Source organism: Ovis aries, chromosome 5 (assembly GCF_016772045.2).
Source record: "Ovis aries strain OAR_USU_Benz2616 breed Rambouillet chromosome 5, ARS-UI_Ramb_v3.0, whole genome shotgun sequence".
In the NCBI taxonomy this organism is placed as follows: domain Eukaryota; kingdom Metazoa; phylum Chordata; class Mammalia; order Artiodactyla; family Bovidae; genus Ovis; species Ovis aries.
Genome location: NC_056058.1, coordinates 92606972 through 92625497, shown reverse-complemented (window position 1 = coordinate 92625497; position 18526 = coordinate 92606972). Strand labels below are relative to the sequence as shown.

Here is an 18526-nt window from a genome sequence, read left to right as displayed (position 1 = left end):
GTAAAGAAATACTGTATAGTCTATTCTTAAACCAAGATATTATTCTATTATTATGCAAAATAATTCTACATTAAAAATTACATTTCTAAGGAGCCAGGTCAATCCACCAAAAACTAAGTTGCTTAAGTAATAAAATTTATTTTACCTTTAAAAAAATTTATTACTATTTGGTCAAAACATTTTGGTTTGGCTTTCATTAGGTTACAGGTGTTTTGTTTCTGCCATTGTGCTGTGGTTGGTTAAAGTTCAGCTTTTGTTTTTGAATTACAAAAGTGTTCATTAAAAAGTATGACAAAAATATACAGACTTTTATAAAGTATAAAGTTATTTTCTTTTAATTCATTGCCATTTGTATTTACCTTTAATTGAAAAAAATTACAACATACAAAAAGAAAAGTACACAGCTTGATGAATTATCAGAAAATCAATTAATTGATGTATCTTATGGATCAAGAAACAAAACAGTATACTATCATTCTAGAAGCCTCTTTCCTGCCTCCTTATGATCACTAGCCTCTTCTGGAAAGGCAAGCACTATTTTGACTTCTAATGGCATAGTCAGTTTTGACTTGTATGTAAATGAAATTGTATACTGTGTTCTTCTGTAGGTCTTAAATTGCTCAACAGTATCATTGTGAGATTCATTTGTTGCCTGTAGCAGCAGCTTGCTGCCTGTCGGTGCTGTAGAGTATTCCATTGATTAAATATACAACTATCTATTCTATTGTTGAACTTTTAGACTATTTAGAACTTTGGCTATTGTGAATAGGTTGCTGCGAATGTCCTTGTACATATGTTTGGGTGAAATGTCTGGACTGTAGATTTTGCATATGTTCGTCTCTAGTATATATTGCCAAAGTTTTCCAAAATGGTTTTAACAGTTCATTCTAGCAGATTATGAATCCCAGTTACTCTGTATCATCACTAACAGTTGGTATTATCAATCTTTTCTGGTATAGCCACTTTTGTGGGTATATAGTTCTATCATATTGTGTTTTTAATTTGTATTTTATTGATTATTAAGACTGAATACCTTTTTTATACATTAATTGGGTATCCTCTTTTGTTAATTTCTGTTAGTCTCTTCTCATTTTCCTACTTAGAGTTGTCCTTTGGTTTATTATCAATTTGTACTTTTAACTGTATTATTGGAACATAGCCCTTTTTTCAGTTAAATTTGGGCAGATTTATTTTACTCTGTGACTAGCTTTTCATTTTTAGGAGTTTCTTTTAAAACAGAAGTTCTTAATTTTAATGAAGTCTCATTTATTAGTCTTCTTTATATTAAATGCTTTTTATGTCTTAATTAGGGAATCTTGACTTACATCCTAGTCATGAAACTGCTCCCTCTGATATATCCTAGGAGCTTTGTTATTTTGCCTTTCACTTTTAGATTTATAATACATCTGGAGTTGGTATGAGGCAAGGGTCAAATTTTTCCTCCATGGGTATCTCATTCTGCTGTGCTGTGCTTAGTCGCTCAGTTGTGTCCGACTCTTTGCAACCTCATGGACTGCAGCCCACTAGGCTCCTCTGTCCATGGGATTCTCCAGGCAAGAATTACTGGAGTGGGTAGCCTTTCCCTTCTCCAGGGGATCTTCCCAACCCAGGGGTTGAACCCAGGTCTCCTGCATTGCAGGCAGATTCTTTACCAGCTGAGCCACCAGGAACGCCCAGTTGATCCAACTCAATTTATCAGGGAAAAGAGTAAACCCCTTTCCAATTGCCCCAGAACACCTCTCTTTTAAGATAAATTAAATGTCCTTATATATGTAGGTCTGTTTATATTCTCTTTGTTCTAGTCAACTGATCTGTCTACTCTTATACCAACTCAATGCTGTATTACTTACTGGCGCTTTACATTAAGTCTTCATAACTGGTAAAACAGGTTCTCCTTCCAATCTATGAACATGGTATATTTCTCTATTTATTTAGATCTTCTTTCTGTTAATAAATTTATGGCTTTTTTGTTAGAGGTCTTTTACCTATTTATTTTTTTGATCATATTGAAACAGACAAGAATAAAGGTTAAGTTTTCCTAATAATCCACAGATTCAGTGCAATCCCAATTAAAATTTGAGCAGGTGTGTATGTGTACATTGACTAGTTTATTCTAAAATTTACAAGGAAATGCTGAAGGTAAAGAATAGCCAAGACAACTTAAAAAAAAAAGTGTAAAAGAACTCATTTTAAACATATTTACAATTTTTTAGAACTCTGAATTTATCAAATATTTTGCAAATGTTTTAAAATTTTGAGAAGTGTTCAGTATCTTAAATGTGAATCTCATACAAGATTGATGCAAATATCCTGCAGAAAATGAGTGGGATGAAATGGCTATGGTGAAACTAAAACAAACTAGATTAGAACCAAAATTACCTGAATTTTTCAAAGACTTCTGAAATCATCCTACATGACTTATGCTATAAACTAAGAATAGAAACAACTTTTTTGGTGACCTCTGATAATTTGTGATATATTCATCCAAATCCTGGGAGAGGTCAGGGCTAGAATTATGGTTTTAAAAGCAAATAACATCTATGTTGGAAGTTAATGCCCTGAGAGTGGAACCATGCCAAGTGAAGAGTAGAAAGTTGACAGAAATGGGAAGAGCACTTTCTTTTAACATAAGCTAAGAAGAAATCCATGAAGGAGACAGAGGACCAATAATAAAAGAAGCAGGAGAAACACTGTCAAGGAACTAGACTGAGGAAGTTGTGAGTGGTTAAGAGTCACGTACAAGCAGAAAAAGTCAAGTAAAATGAAGATCTGAAAAGTGTCCCTTAGATCTAGTAGGAAAGTTGGAATTAATCATCTTGAGAACTGCTTTAGCAGAAAGAGTGAAAAGGAGATGGTAAAATGGAAACCGTGAATGTATGTCCTGGTTTGATCAAGAAAAATGTGTAGTAGTCAAGAGGGAAACAGGGCCATAGGGATTTTAAATTTTTAAATTTCAGGGTAGACTATACTTTAGTATGTGACAGGTTGCAGGGGAGGAGCTAGTCAAGAATGAGAGGTTGAAGAGGCAGGCAGTAATTGATAGGCAAGTTGATAGGTAGGGTATAGGTTATAAGCAAAGATGGAGAAATACTGACCTTAATCAAGATCTTGCATTTTCTGAGACTTGGACAAAATTGGTTATGGTAGGCACAGATAAAATGTTGTAAGTGAGGGAAGAAGAAATGTATCAAAAAGGTTAGGGCTCCCCAACCTTCTTTTCATAGCATAGTTGTGATAAATGGTTAAAGCTGTAGCTGGAAGTGATGGACCTCAAGATTTTGTAACTCTAGATTTGGGTGTACTTAGATATAAGTAGCATTGATAGTACCTTAATACTATCGATTGATAGTACTGATAGTACCTTAATCAATACAGATATTTAAATATCTCACTTAATTAGAAGTCCAGAGTCAGGCAGTTTCCCGGTTTGTATAGTGGATCTACAGCGTCATCACGCACCCAGGGCCTCTCCATCTCTCTCTCCCACTATCCTGTTGGTTGGTTTTGGTTCTTAGCTTTGCTGCCTTATCCTCATGCCTTACATCCGTATCAGCCTCCAAAGCAAGGAGGAGAGAGTAGAGGCAAAAGACAGTCTTTCTTCTATATAAATAGGAGGAAACACTTTCCCCCAAATCCTTCCGATCTTCCTCCCCAGCAGACAAATTTTATTACGTTGGTCAGAGGGGTCACATTGCCAGACGGTAACGGTAACGCCGGGAAGTGAAGGGAAGCATCTGGTGTCCCCATTCTGAGGTGGGAAACAGAAAGAAAAGAGGAGGCAGGAGGAAAGTCCTGCCCTCCTTTCTGTTCCTCTCTTTAGGAACATCTGAGCATTGGTCGCCTATTATGTCACCTTGGAGGCATCATCGCTTTGGTAAAAGAAGCTAGTTTAGGTGTTCTCGTATTTTATAGATTTTATTATTCTTGTTGCTTGCCTTAAATGCTTGGCATCATCATTCCCATCAGTAAAGTTATAGGTTTAACAGATACAGCTCTTAGTGAGTCTCAGTTTTTGAAGTTATTTTTTTAATCTATGTTTTGTTCTGACACCCTTAAAGTACTGAATGGCATTTTTGAGGGAAAGTGGATCACAAGTTTGTTTAGAAATCATTGATTCTAAATCATTAATTTACTAAATTCTTACCAAAATGTTTATGCCCTTCCAGTGAAACATAATTGGTATAAGCAAAGTCTATATGGGAAAAAACTAAAAACAGAAAACCTACTTTGAGATATTAACATGTTTGAGGATAAATTCCATCTCTCAGAAGATGTTTAATTAAGTCAGGAGAATAAAGGAATGTTTCATTTAATTAGAGAATAAAGATGTAAAACATGAATTAGAAATGTGAAGCATATTTTTATTAAAGCATACTATGTTTTAATTTTCCTTCTAGATTATGGTATATTTATAATTAGGAATCAGCCTCTTCACGTTTATCATGTGCCAGAGGAAGCTGAAAAAAAGCACCTCTTTGTTAGAAGATACAGATCAATGATTTTATGTTAAATGTTTTATTGCATTATTGGATTTTTATCTGTTAAGTTTAGTAGTATAACGCAATTATACTCCAATAATAAAAAAAGAAACCTTAACTTTTTAAAAATTATTAGACAGTCTGTGTTAATGCTGTGCTGGAGAAGACAATGAAAATTTTCCAAGAAGAAGAATCTATAAGGCAAAACAGAGAGGAGAGTGAAAATTTTAGAAATGCCTTTTCGGAGCCTGTGCTTTCTGAGCCTCTGTTTCCCGAAGGTGAAATCAAAGCAAAACCTTACAGGTCGTTACCAGAGAAGCCAGACGGTATTTCTGATCGCCCCAAACTTCCTGCTAATAAGTTGAGTAATAAGATTCAGGTTTTACATTCTGTGTTTGACCAATCAGCTGAAATGAATGAATGAGAAAATCTGAACTTAAATATCACTGAACAGAGCTTAAGCATTATCTAATGACATAACTAGGAAACTAGTTTTTATGTTCTGACTGCTCTGCTTTGGAAAAAAATGGGGGCGGGGGAGGACTATTGATAAAATGTCATTCTCAAGTATTTACATGGTAGAGAAAATAAAATGAATCAATGTTGACTATGTGATATTTTTTAATGAACAAGAAAACGTACCCTTTGGTAAGTTAGACTCTATGTGATGGTTTATAATATGGACATGTTTATAATACATTTATGTTTGTATTAAAGACTTTAGAGTATCTTTCCGATTATTTATCTGGGAGGGAAAAAACCCTCCCTATTAAAATGTTACATATCTTTTTCAGAGATAATAAAAGGATATATATTTTCTATCTACAGGCTGCATAGTTTGAGTTTCCCTATTAGTTGTTTTAAAACTCATCTATAAAGTTATGAAAGACTTGAAATTCATAGACGTAAATTTATATTGTTTACAAATCTGATGAGAAGATGTCTATATATGAGAATGGGATGTGACATGACATTTTTATTTCCCCATCTAGAGGAACAAATTAAAAACCAGAAACCAAGTCCATGTTACTCATTGTTGCCACTGGATCCTCAGGAAAAAATGCTTCTGTGATTGGTCCCACAAACCAGGGTCATGGTTTTTGCCTGCTGGAGGTACTTTGGTTTCTTCCATGCATTTTCAATTCTGGACATGTGTTAAGTCATTGGAGGATCAGTGCCTGATTTAATAGACCAGGATGTACCCATTCCAGGATGGTACATTTTTTGTACCTGGTGGGTAACTGCTGCTATAAATAGTATTTATAAAAAACCCAGGCCTGGCTCATTGATAGTCTATTGAAAGCAAGTGTTGGAATATGGGTAGCATGTAGCAATATATCAGAAAAATTATAATATATAGCAAAAGGCTCTATAAGCACAGCCTTAATGATACCTATTTTATTCACTTATTATTTTTACAATAGCCAAGAGAAAGGATCCAAGTGGACCCCTTAGAATACTAAGGCTTAATTCAGCCCTGTGTCACTAAGAAGATTACTGTGGTTTGAGACTAAGTTCCAGTATTGACAAAAAGCTTTTCTCATTCTGAATTCATAATCTGTTCCTCATAGTTCTTTCTGGTCCCACTTATTCTTACATTCTACCATGTGCTGCTGAGTTTTAGATGATCAGTACCCAGGGATTTATAATACAGCGTGGGCACGAGGCAACCAGAGGATGATGGCCATAACTAACTGGCATGGAAAAAGCAGGGTGAACTAACTTAACACAGGCCTGCGAACTCAGAAGAAAAGACTGAGGAACAACGCCCTATATCCTGCTCTCTGTGACATTTATATGGCACTTGGATACATGTGCAAAATTCTATACAAATAAAAATTTTTTAAAAATGTTATTTAGAAATTTCATTTGGCTCGCTGAACACATTTCACATCCCTCATGGCTAGCAGCAACTGTCTCCTCATTACTTTGAAACTGTCTACCATGACCTGAGAGAAACTGAGCTCAAGTTTACTTGGTTTCAATGTCAGGCAAGTTGTTTCCTATTTCTAAATTCAGCATGTACACTGATCCCATTTGGGGAAGTATTTTTTCAAGTGTAAAAGGTCTGCTATATATTTGGAAAAACTGAATAGTTACAACTTAAGTATCTCAATGTGTTTAAATTTTACCATAAAAAATTGTAATAACCATCAATAGGTGGGGTGGTGAACGCATGCAAAAATGAATCAAGACTAGAAGAATGCTGATAACTGTTGAAGGTGGGTGCTGGGAGTTTATTATTCCCTTCACTTTGTACACATTAAAATTTTTCCGTGATAAAGTCTACTATATCAAGTAGGGATTTTCCCCCTAAAGTTTTCTTTGTAGATCTATTTTTTTTTTTAACCTTTCTTCATTCTGGTTACTCCAAATTATTTTTATCCTTCTTCAAATGCACATTTCAAACCTATAACCTTGAGGTCCCAATCAATCCAGAGGATTGGCTGAAAAGTATTCTATAGATCCCGAGGATGTTCCTTATATCACACCAAGTACATGTGCTTTGGAACCTTTCATAAATATGACTGTTAAAGATGATAAATGTGTTTGTGTTGGAAAAAGTTAGTCATCTTTGGTACTCAGCAAGGTTATTCTAAAAATACTTTCAAAACATACACAACATTTTTCATTGCCATGAAGTTTTATCAGAAGGAACTCGGAATTACTTTGAAGATTCCAGTAGCATAATAGTCAGAGTCACATTTAAAAGGCTCATTAGAAAGAGTCACATAAATATTCCCATTGTCCACTGTCACTGTGTGAATCCTTTGCTTTATCCCTTTGGAGCACCACATGGGTTTTGCTGATGGGTCTTTAGGATCTATAGACTGATACAGTCCTTCTCCTGTTTCCAAAGTAATTTTATACTTATGCCAGGGGCAAACTATACATGCTCGTCCATCAAATTCCTGGGGAAAGAAATAATTGATTTTATAATATGACATTTCCAATGTTGACAATAAATCTCCGACTCAGAAAAGAACTTACTGCTGAAGAACCAGGCTGCAGAACAGGCTTCTCTTTTTTCCTCCCATTTACAAATTATTTAGCATAAGGCAGAACCTAATCTTAGCAGTCATCAAGTTCTTCTGCAGTTGATAAGAAACCCAGTGTGTTAGAGCTCTATCAGAAGATAACCAGCCCAGGCAACTACCCCATGTGACCCCAGTATGCTATTATCTGTTAGATATTAATGTCACTTCTGTGATGGAAATGGGGCAAGAGCTCCAAGTGCTTCTAAATGAATCTTCACTAGCTGGTGGAAGAATGGTAAGCCTCAGATATAATTTCAAGAGAGGTTACTAAAGGCATAAGTGCATATGTTAACTAAAGAGCAATTTATGTTCCAAAGTAGTTCATTTCAAACTTTTAGCTGTCCTAAAGCAGTGCTTCTAAAAATTTAAAGGACATGGGAATCACCTAGATCTTGTTTAAATCGAGCTCTTGTTTAAGTTCAGTAGTCCTTAGAACAGGCTGCAGTATTTGCATTTCCAAGACACTCCCGGGTGTCACCAATGTTGTTGGTCTGTGAACCACACTTTGAGCAGCAAGGTTTTATAGCTCTCACGATGGTCTGAAACTGAGGGAAATTCTTCCACTCTATCATCCAGGTGCTGACATTTTTATCTCCACACGAGAAGTGCAGAAATGCTGTTTCGTACCACCTCCCCTGCCAGAACTGTCAGCAAACACTTTCATAACTCGTAAGTTCATATTCATAATTTAAGCGCACATCTTTTAACATGAGGACAGGTGTGGAAGTAGGTAGATATGAGTTGTATAGAGAGTGGAACACTAAATTTAAGCATGTACTTTGTGCCAGTCAGAGACACAGACAGGGAAGGGAGAGAGAGATCAGTTTCATGAGGTAGAAAAGAAGAAATCAGGCAGCTAGTTTGGGAATGCAAGGATGTAAAACAGTGCCCCCATCTTCCCTCAGTTAAGCCTTCAAAGTGTTTTTTCTTTCTTAAAATATATATATTGATATTTTTATTATATCATAAAACTAATATATACACATTGGAAAAATTCAAACTATGTAGAATTATAAAAAGTAATTATTTTTTTTAAATGGGACCTCTTTAGACCTATTATTCTTTGACTTGCTTTTCTCCACTCAAAAATATACTGTTGACATTCATGCCGGATTAACTTACCAGCTGTATACTATTCCACAGGCCTCCCTGGTGGCTCAGTTGGTAAAGAATCTGCCTACAGTGTGGGAGACCCTGGTTCAATCCTTGGGTCAGGAAGATCCCCTGGAGGAGGGCATAATAACCCACTCCAGTAATTCTTGCCTGGAGAATCCCCATGGACCAAGGAGCCTGGTGGGCTACAGTCCATGGGCTCACAAACAGTTGGACATGACTGAGCAACTAAGCACAGCACAGTATACTATTCCACAGCATGGCGAGTCCCAATTTAAACTGTTTCCTCTTGTTAAAACATTTAAATTTCCTTCAATTTTTCATTACAATGAACAATACCACAATGAACTAAAGTATGTACTTAACAAATGTTTAAGTGTATATATACTTATATACGTGCATATACTTAAGAAGTATGTGCACATATGTAAGTGTGTATATATATACTTTTGTACAATAATATGCAGAGTAGATCTTTCAAAGTATATTTGCTAGGTCAGAAGACATGTATATTTCTCATCTTTACCTGTAAAATGGTTTTCTTTACCTTGTTAGTGTTGTGAATTCCTAGAATATTAGTAATTATACTCAAAGCATGAAAATATAGTTCAAACCCAAATATAAATTGTTTGTGAATAGAGACTGTAAATATAGTAGGAATATAAATAGGAAACATCTGAATTTGTTGAAAACAGATTTACTTTTACATACCTCTATTTCTCCCAAATGTAAAGGTCCTCCTGAGTCTGCAGAGAAATTGAACATACATCTGGTCACTAAAAACTGAAATTTTAATAGCTTTCTGGACAGTAAATAAATACAAGGTTTACAAATGAAAAATAAAATCTTACGGTAACAGCGAATATCCATAGCATGAAATTCTCCTTTGTGGTAAAAAATTACCACTTCTCTGTCATGGACAACAGCTGTTATTCTTTCAGATCTTTTAATGTCTTCTTCTCTACCCACATAGACAGAAGCATATTGCTCCTTCGTTTCAGGATCTTGTTCAGAGCCATCAGGATCCATGCTAGTGGAACAACAACAAAACCACAAACAAACAAAAAAAAGAAAAAAGAAAAAAATTGCAAGTGGTCTTCACTAGTTTCATTACACTTAACTCACAGAGATAATCATAAGAGAAATTTGATTTCCCTGAGACTGATGGAGGTGCTTTTAAAAATACTGGGTTATATAGTCAGTCATGATTGTAAGAATTCTTAAAGCTTGCCAAATTAGGGAGGACTGACCACCTTTAGGCTGGACTTGTATTTGATTCATTTCATTGCCTAAGGTAGATATTTCAGAATTCCTGACAGATACTAAAGTCTCACTATCTTTTTATTCCCTCTCAAATTCAATGCTAAACAACACCTGCATATTATCAGTGTTGTTTTTAGCTTTTGTTGAAGGTAGTTTTCTTTGGCAAGGGCCTAACAGAAGCAAAAGAGATTAAGAAGAAGTGGCAAGAATACAAAAGAACTGTACAAAAAAAGCTCTTAATGACCCCTAGAGCCAGACGTCCTGAAGAGAGAAGTCAAGTGGGCCTTAGGAAGCATTACTACAAACAAAACTAGTGAAGGTGACAAAATTCCAGCTAAGCTACTTCAAATCTTAAACCATAATGCTGTTAAAGTGCTGCACTCATTATGCCAGCAAATCTGGAAAACTCAGCAGTGGCCACAAAACTGAAAAAGGTCAGTTTTCATTCTAATTCCAAAGAAAAGCAGTGCCAAAGAATGTTCAAATTACCATACAATGACACTCATTTCCATGCCAGCAAGATTTTGGTCAAAATCCTTCAAGCTAGGCTTTAGCAGTACATGAACTGAGACCTTCCAGATGCATAAGCTGGATTTAGAAAAGGCAGAGGAACCAGAGATCAAAAGCTAGGGAATTCCAAAAAAACACCTACTTCTGCGTCACTGACTATGCTAAAGCCTTTGACTGTGTGGATCACAACAAACTGTGGAATATTCTTAAAGAGATGGGAATACCAGACCACCTGACCTGCCTCCTAATGAACCTGTATGAAGGACAAGAAGCAACAGTTAGAACCAGACATGGAACAATGGACTGGTTACAAACTGGGAAAGGAGTATGTAAAGGCTGTATGTTGTCACCCTGCTTATTTAACTTATATGCAGAGTACATCATGTGAAATGTCGGGCTAGATGAAGCACAAGCTGGAATCAAGATTACAGGGAGAAATAACAATAACGTCAGATATGCAGGTGATACCACTTTAATGGCAGAAAGTGAAAAGGAACTAAAGAGCTTCTTGATGAAGGTGAAAGAGGAGAGTCAAAAAGCTGGCTTAAAACTCAACATTCAAAAAACTAAGATCGTGGTATCTGGTCCCATCACTTCATGGCAAATAGATGGGGAAAATGTGGAAACAGTGTCAGATTTCATTTTCTTGGGCTCCAAAATCAATGTGCTTGGTGACTGCAACCACGAAATGAAGAGACACTTGCTCCTTGGAAGAAAAGCTATGTCAAGCCTAGACAGTGTTTTAAAGCAGAGACATCAATTTGTTAACAAAGGTCAGTATAGTCAAAGCTGTGGTTTTTCCAGAAGTCTTGTATGGATGTTGAGAGTTGGACCATAAAGAAGGCTGAGCACCAAAGAATTGATGCTTTTGAACTGTGGTGTTGGAGAAGACTCTTGAGAGTCCCTTGGACTGCAAGGAGATTCAACCAGTCAATCCTAAAGGAAATCAGTCCTAAATATTCATTGGAAGGACTGATGCTGAAGCTGAAACTCCAATACTTTGGCCACCTGATGTGAAGAGCTGACTCACTGGTAAAGACCCTGATACTGGGGAAAATTGAGGGCAAAAGGAGAAGGGGGCAACAGAGGATGAAATGGTTGGATGTTTTCACTGATTCAATGGACATAAGTTTGCACAAACTCCAGGAGATAGTGGTGGACAGAGAAGCCTCGCGTACCTGGTCACAGAGTCAGACACGACTTAACGAATGAACAACAGGATTCTTCGACAGTCTGAATAGTCTTGAACCTCTTGGTTAAAAGGTGGCTAAGTTGGTTTTGCCTGGTGTAGACAGCCAGTTCATACAGATCAACCAGATAACCATATTCTAGTAGGAAGGAGAAGTGTGAATGGATGCCTTTAATTTTCTTAATTCACATAGAAAATGTCATTACTTTCTTCTGTCTTACTTGGGCATTCAAAACAGTGACTTTCTCTTCAATTTATAGAAGTATATAAATTTTAGAGAATCTGTAAGGTATTCTAAATATTTTTTTTTCTTAGCACAGATATTCAGCCTATTTCTTTGAAACCAACCCTTTCAAAAGGACCTTCTTCAAGAACATAGCCATGGTCTATTAATTTCATATGAGAAAGAAACATCAAGATATATCATTGTCAGGGGTTTCAGGCCCCATGTAGAGGATTTTCCTGAGGGCCTCCCTTATGTTGGTATTTTTATTTTTTCTATGATAGTTTCTAAGTAAAACTGTATATCCTGTTTTGCCAAGAATGTCTGTATTTATTTCCTTTTTCTCCTAATAATTAGAGCAACGGTTAACAATGCAAACTTCAGGGAACAAATATGACATCTCTGTAATTTCCTAAACTTGATTAGTGTAGTGCTTTCCTTTATACATCGAATTCACAGTTCCTGCCTCTGCCCAGTAAGAAAATTGAGTGAGGCACAAACTCAGTTTGGGCTGATGAACTGGAATGAAGGAGCTACAGAAAAGAAATAAGGATGTGCTAAGTCGCTTCAGTTGTTTCTGACTCTTTGTGACCCCACAGACCGCAGGCCGCCAGGCTTTTCCGTCCGTGGGATTCTCAGGACAAAAATACTGGAGTGGGCTGCCATTTAACTCCCAGGTTTTAGGTTGGTGCAACTATGTGGTTTGTGATTGTGATTGGGCAGATGAGAAAGGAATGATACTTTGAAAGAAGGGAAAAATCAGGAACTAGTTACATTTTGTACAGAGTGAGTCTGAGGTACTCAAGAGATATCAAGTCAAAAGTCAGATATATGAGACTAGAATTGAGACTCACTAGAGAGAGAAATTTGGAAGTTTTCAAACTATAGAATTCAACAGAATCACTTGGAGTGGGAGTGTCAATAGGGAATGAGGTCTAACACAATTTCTGAAGAATATCCAATATTTAGACTTTCTGGATTAGCCATGCTTGACCAGAGGCTGGATTGGAACTTTTCTAAACCATTATCTGGTTTTACTTGATTTTGGCAGGTGCCCAAAGTATACAAACTACTCAGATGGTAACATTTACCTCCGTACTGCTGCATGTGCAGTCATTATCACATTTTGTGACAGAACAGAAGGGCAATAGTGATAAGAAAAACGGGGACAGACAGATGAATTGAAAAGAGGAGGGGGGAATAGGCTGAAGAAAAAGAAAAATATGGAATATGCAACACATATAACTAACAAAGGACTGATTCAGAAAGCATGAAGTATTCCTATAAACAAGTGAAAAAGGCAACCATTATAAAAATGGGCAAAAGACACAAACATTTCAACATTTCACAGATGAGGAAATCTGAATAGCCAGAAATCACATGTAAAGATGCTCAACCTAATTAGTAGGAAAATGTAAAAGAAATATAAAGCAAAGTCAAAATAGGATTCTATTTTCCATCCACCAGACTGGCAAAAAATAACAAGTATTGGCAAGGATATGGAGCAACTGTTAGTGATGACATCAATTAGAGGTACAACAATCTAGCATTCCCTAGCAAAGCTGAACACATTCATGACCCAATAATCCCACTTCAGATACATTCCCTAGAAGTGCGCACAGGTATACCAGGAAAAATGCACAAGAATGGTTATACAGCAAAAGATAGGAAACAAGTCAAATCTATCAACAGTAGAATGGATGATTTTTACACTCGTTCAATGCAATATTGTGTAGCAGTGGAAAATGTATGGCTATGTCAAGTTGGATTAGTCAAAAAGTAACTTTAAACAAAAAAATTTTAAGAATTCAGAGTATGCTGCTATTTTTATAAAGTGCCACAAGGGGCAAAACAAAACAATGTATTATTTGTGGATAAATGTATATAGGGAAAATTTACAAAGAAAAGCAAGGGGATGATAAACATAAATTTTAAGTGTTTATAAATGTATTACACTTACTCATATTTAAAATTACTTTTTCCCCCCAAATATAAGTGGTATCCTACTTTATGTAACAAATAATCCAAAATCCAAGAAAAGGGATAAAATGGTACTTTGTGTCCTCAGAGAATGTATATGTAAACAGATCATGAATAGACTATTTGAAATTTTTGTACAGCTTATTTCAAGACTTGCCATAGAGGAAGAAATAAATCTATAGTTCTCTTACTTTTCTTTTTCCAGGCAACAAATAGAAAAGAAATACAAGATTCAAGCAAGTACCAAAATACATGAGATATGGATTAGCATCAGAAGTTAATTAAATTCTATTGAACTCCCAAATAAATGAGAACCAAACACTATCCTTTCTCGTTTCAGTCTCTTAGAGACTTTGCAGGGTTTCCCCACCCCCACCCCCAACCAAGGAAAATTGTAGGGAACTTTGCATGGGCTGATAAGAAATGAGCAGAGAAAGCTGGGGCTAAATGATAAAGGTTTCAGAGAAATATGATCAGTTTTGCATTTTGCTTAGAAAAGTATTATCTCATCCTTCAAATAATTGTTCCCTCCAAGCATCATAGGTGGTACTATTTATGATATCTGGTGACTATAATTAACACCCATATTATTCTCAATTAAATAATGTGAATATCATGGTCCATTCAGACAGCAACACAAGTCACTGTGTTCACTTTAATTACTGTTACTTTGATGCACTATTCATATGCTCCTACACATTTTCTCTGTGTTGAGTCAGCTTTAAGATAGTAGACTCCTAAAGTAAGAAAATGAAATGAAAACTTAAACTGCATTACTCAGTATTGGAGCTAGAAGAAAACTGCGTAAAGAAATGTTGAGTCATTTTGTTCCACAGTTCTCTTCAAGAGATATTTTTTGGACTGTACCTAAAATTAGGTTTCTAAAGGTGCTAACACCACATAAAATTACTAATTGGCTAAATGAATCCTCTGTCTCTATTAGATACCTTTCCGGCATAGGGAATCTTTTTCAGCATAACTTAAGTTTCTATAAGACAGTGGGGACAAAAGAAACATGAAGTTAAAGGAATTTCTTCTTATTCTTGAGCTGAAAAGCACAAAGTTGCTTTTACTGAGTCTGGGGACTTGATCTACACTTATCAGAATGCAAAACTCCAAGGTGACACCTTTATTTTAGGTTCAGAGATGAGAAATGCCATAGCTTTAGATTTCTTTGTCTGGCAGAATAATAGATAAAACTAGCTACCTTTAGTGAGTGCCAAGTGCTTGGACTCTGCATATATGAATTCATTAATCCCCAGGAAAAAATGCCTATTTTCCAGATGAGGAAACTAAGGGTAAAGGACTTTCACAAAAGCTTGCCCAAACTCACAAAATCACAGAGAAGATTCAAACTTAGGTCTTATGTCTAAACTTTGTGAAGACTGATATATAAATCTTACCATTTTATCTAAGTAGCATCCACGGATTTATAAAAATAGGTGGCACGCATATACACTATCTTGAAGGTACAAAACCTTTTCGCAAAGATGTTTGTGTGTACCCTCCACATATATATATCCTTAGATGATGGTCTTGAATTTTTTTTAATTTAGGAAAGCCAATGTGCAAGACTCGTGTCAACAAATGTTTGAAACGAAATCAGTTCAGTTCAGTCGCTCAGTCGTGTCCTTCTCTGCGACCCCATGGACTGCAGCACACCAGGCCTCCCTGTCCATCACCAACTCCCAGAGCTTACTCAAACTCATGTCCATCATTTTGGTGATGCCATCCAACCATCTCATCCTCTGCCCTCCCCTTCTCCTCCTGCCTTCAATCTTTCCCAGCATCAGGGTCTTTTCCAATGAGTATGTTCTTTGCATCAGGTGGTGAAAGTATTTGAGTTTCAGCTTCAACATCAGTCCTTCCAATGAATATTCCCAGGACTGATTTCCTTTAGGAAGGACTGGTCGGATCTCCCTGCAGTTTAAGGGACTCTCAAGAGTCTTCTCCAACACCACAGTTCAAAAGCATCAATTCTTCGGTGTTCAGCTTTCTTTATAGTCCAGCTCTCACATCCATACATGACCACTGGAAAAACCAATAGCCTTGATTAGATGGATCTTTGCTGGCAAAGTAATGTCTCTGCTTTTTAATATGCTGTCTAGGTTGGTCACAGCTTTTCTTCCAAGAAGCAAGTGTCTTTTAAAATTTCATGGCTACAGTCACCATCTTCCCTAATAATTTAAGAGTTGCGCAGCCAGTCCTGGAATCCGCAGGTGTCGTCTGCGACATTAGAGACCTTACAGTAGCAGCTGCACTCACCTGGGTTTGAACCCCCAGCTCTGCCTGACTTGTGAGAAGTCGGCTAATGTCGCTGCGATGCAGTGTGTGCGACTATAACGCAGACCTGCACTAAGTGCAGTGGTAGGGACAAACGTCTCAGGACAGTCAAGTGTCCAGGGTGGGTCCTGGGGGTGGGAAACTCTGCAATCACCGTGGCGGTCATCTCTTAAGGGTCCTGCCAGCTCTGACAGCCTATGGGCAAGGACTTCAAGCTGTGTTCAACGTTTGAGTCAAGACAACCTGCAGTTGTCAACACCAAGCTCAAGAACCGAAAAGACAACCAGAGCGTGGCTATCAAGACATGGGTGATCATTCTGCCTGCAGACTTCAGGAGTCGGATACCCAAGACGGCTGGGGCTGCGGCAACCCTGGGGCAAGTTTCATACATTTCAGAGCACAAATGCTAAGAAAAGTGAAAGTCGCTCAGTCCTCTCCGATTCTTTAGAATTCTTCAGGCCAGAATACTGGAGCGGGTAGCCTTTCGCTTCTCCAGGAGATCTTTGCAACCCAGGGATCGAACCCAGGTCTCCCGCATTGTGGACGGATTCTTTACCTGCTGAGCCACCCGGGAAGCCCAAGAATACTGGCTAGCCTATTTCTTCTCCAGTGGACCTTCCCGACACAGGAATACGAACCAGGGTCTCCTGAAGATTGCAGGCGGATTCTTTACCAACTGAGCTATGAGGGAAGCCAAATGCCAGGAAAGCTTGTTAAAAAATGGACCAGGGAAGCGGCTGTTAAAAAGCAGAGACATTACTTTGCCAACAAAGGTCCGTCTAGTCAAGGCTATGGTTTTTCCGGTAATCATGTATGCATGTGAGAGCTGGACTATAAAGAAAGCTGAGCACAGAACTGATGCTTTTTCACTGTGGTATTGAAGACTCTTCAGAGTCCCTTGGACTGCAAGGAGATTCAATCAGTCCATCCTAAAGGAAAGTAGCCCTGAATATTCATTGGAAGGAGTGATGCTGAAGCTGAAACTCCAATACTTTGGCCACCTGATGCAAAGAACTGACTCATTTGAAAAGACCCTGATGCTGGAAAGATTGAAGGCAGGAGAAAGGGATGACAGAGGATGAGATGGTTGGATGGCATCACCCACTCAGTGGACATGAGTTTGAGTAAACTCCAGGAGTTGGTGATGGACGGGGAAGCCTGGCGTGCTGCAGTCCATGGGGTCGCAAAGAGTCGGACACGACTGAGCAACTGAACTGAACGGAAGCTGCAGGTCCGGAGTGAGGACCAGCCTTGACGGTGAACAAGCTCGATGGGCCCGCAGTGCCCGGGCAGAAGCCTGTGCTGGGGGTTCATCGTTAAGGAGAGCTGCGTCTAGGGCGGCGGGACCGCAGCGCTCAGAAGACCCAGGATGAAATGCAGCACTGCAACCGCGAACCCACCCCCAGTCTCCTGCGCCACCGGAAGCCCGAGCCCCGGGCCCGCCGCCCGGCCGGAAGTGGCTAGTCTCGCGAGCCCCGCCCCGCGAGAGGCCGCCCAGGCCCGCGCCGGGAACAGAACTTACCTTCCCTGAGTCCCTGCCCCACCTCCGCGAGACCCGGCCGCAGCGCCGCCGCGTGAGGATACTGAACCGGCCAGGGAAGCCGGCGGCCGCGTGGCGCTCCGCGTGACCGGGCGGGGCGGGGCGCCACCGCCCACGTGACCCGAGCGCGCCCGCCCCCGGGGCGGCCTCTGAGGCGTCGCGGGCTGCTGACCCTGCCTGACCGCGGCCGCCGGCTCGCCGCGCTCCGCCGGGACCTCTGAGCTGACCGTCTCAATCGTGTGTTTTACCGACGTGGGCTCCCCCACTTCATTTTAAAACGTTTGCTGAGCTCATCACATTTATCTAGATTTTGAACTCACCCGGGGGTTTTCCTTCTAGAAATTTACCTCATAAAAATATTTACTAGAGTTCGTCACGATGCGTATAATCTATGTATAATGGTGTTTATTGAACTCACTCAGGGTCTGTCTTCTAGAAATTTACCTCATAAAATATTTAGTTTGTCATGATGCATATAGTCAATGTATAATGGTGTTTATTGAACTCACCCGGAGTCTGTCTTCCAGAAATTTACCTCACAAAAATATTTAATAGGAGTTCATCACGATGCATATAATGTATGCTACTGCTGCTAAGTCGCTTCAGTCGTGTCCGACTCCGTGCGACTCCAGAGACGGCAGGCCACCAGGCTCCGCCGTCCCTGAGATTCTCCAGGCAAGAACACTGGGGTGGGTTGCCATTTCCTTCTCCAATGCATGAAAGGGAAAAGTGAAGTCGCTCAGTCGTGTCCGACTCTTAGCGACCCCATGGACTGCAGCCTACCAGGCTCCTCCGCCCATGGGGTTTTACAGGCAAGAGTACTGGAGTGGGGTGCCATCGCCTTCTCCAGCATATAATGTATAATGGTGTTTATTGCCAGAAAAGTGACAAGAGCTCAAATGAGCCTCA

At 38.7% G+C, this 18526-nt stretch overlaps 2 protein-coding genes across 11 annotated transcripts in view; one reads left to right on the top strand and one right to left on the bottom strand.

Moving 5' to 3' along the window:
- SPATA9 (spermatogenesis associated 9) overlaps positions 1 to 6333 on the top strand; it is a 57504-nt gene extending 51171 nt beyond the window's left edge. For 6 of the 8 annotated variants that reach the window (XM_012178975.5, XM_015096208.4, XM_060416022.1 and 3 more), the window contains one exon: positions 4615 to 6333. In XM_012178975.5, coding sequence (XP_012034365.3) covers positions 4615 to 4902 — 288 coding nt within the window. In that variant the 3' untranslated portion in view covers positions 4903 to 6333. The remainder of the gene's footprint in view (positions 1 to 4614) is intronic. The other 2 variants (XR_009600739.1, XM_060416024.1) reach the window with 2 other exon arrangements.
- On the bottom strand, positions 308 to 17662 carry RFESD (Rieske Fe-S domain containing). 3 transcript variants are annotated; one of them, XM_060416025.1, is made up of 5 exons: positions 17600 to 17662; positions 15198 to 16758; positions 9481 to 9659; positions 9341 to 9375; positions 308 to 7390 (listed from the first exon to the last, which is right to left on the bottom strand). In XM_060416025.1, exons 3-5 carry the CDS (start codon positions 9656 to 9658, stop codon positions 7127 to 7129), a joined length of 477 nt encoding a protein of 158 aa, XP_060272008.1. In that variant the 5' UTR covers position 9659; positions 15198 to 16758; positions 17600 to 17662; the 3' UTR covers positions 308 to 7126. The 3 variants fall into 3 exon arrangements, with proteins under 3 accessions (XP_060272008.1, XP_060272009.1, XP_004009607.1); XM_060416026.1 differs by having other exon boundaries at positions 15198 to 15825; XM_004009558.5 differs by lacking the exon at positions 15198 to 16758.
- Between the last annotated feature and the right edge of the window lie 864 nt (positions 17663 to 18526).

Excerpts from the sequence above, each read along its gene's own strand:
- RFESD (XM_060416025.1), bottom strand. The coding sequence starts at position 9,658 with ATGGATCCTGATGGCTCTGAACAAGATCCTGAAACGAAGGAGCAATAT. Across the intron at positions 9,376-9,480 it reads TATGGATATTCGCTGTTACC|ACTCAGGAGGACCTTTACAT; the intron begins GTAAGATTTTAT and ends ATTTCTCTGCAG. Across the intron at positions 7,391-9,340 it reads TACATTTGGGAGAAATAGAG|GAATTTGATGGACGAGCATG; the intron begins GTATGTAAAAGT and ends TTCTTTCCCCAG.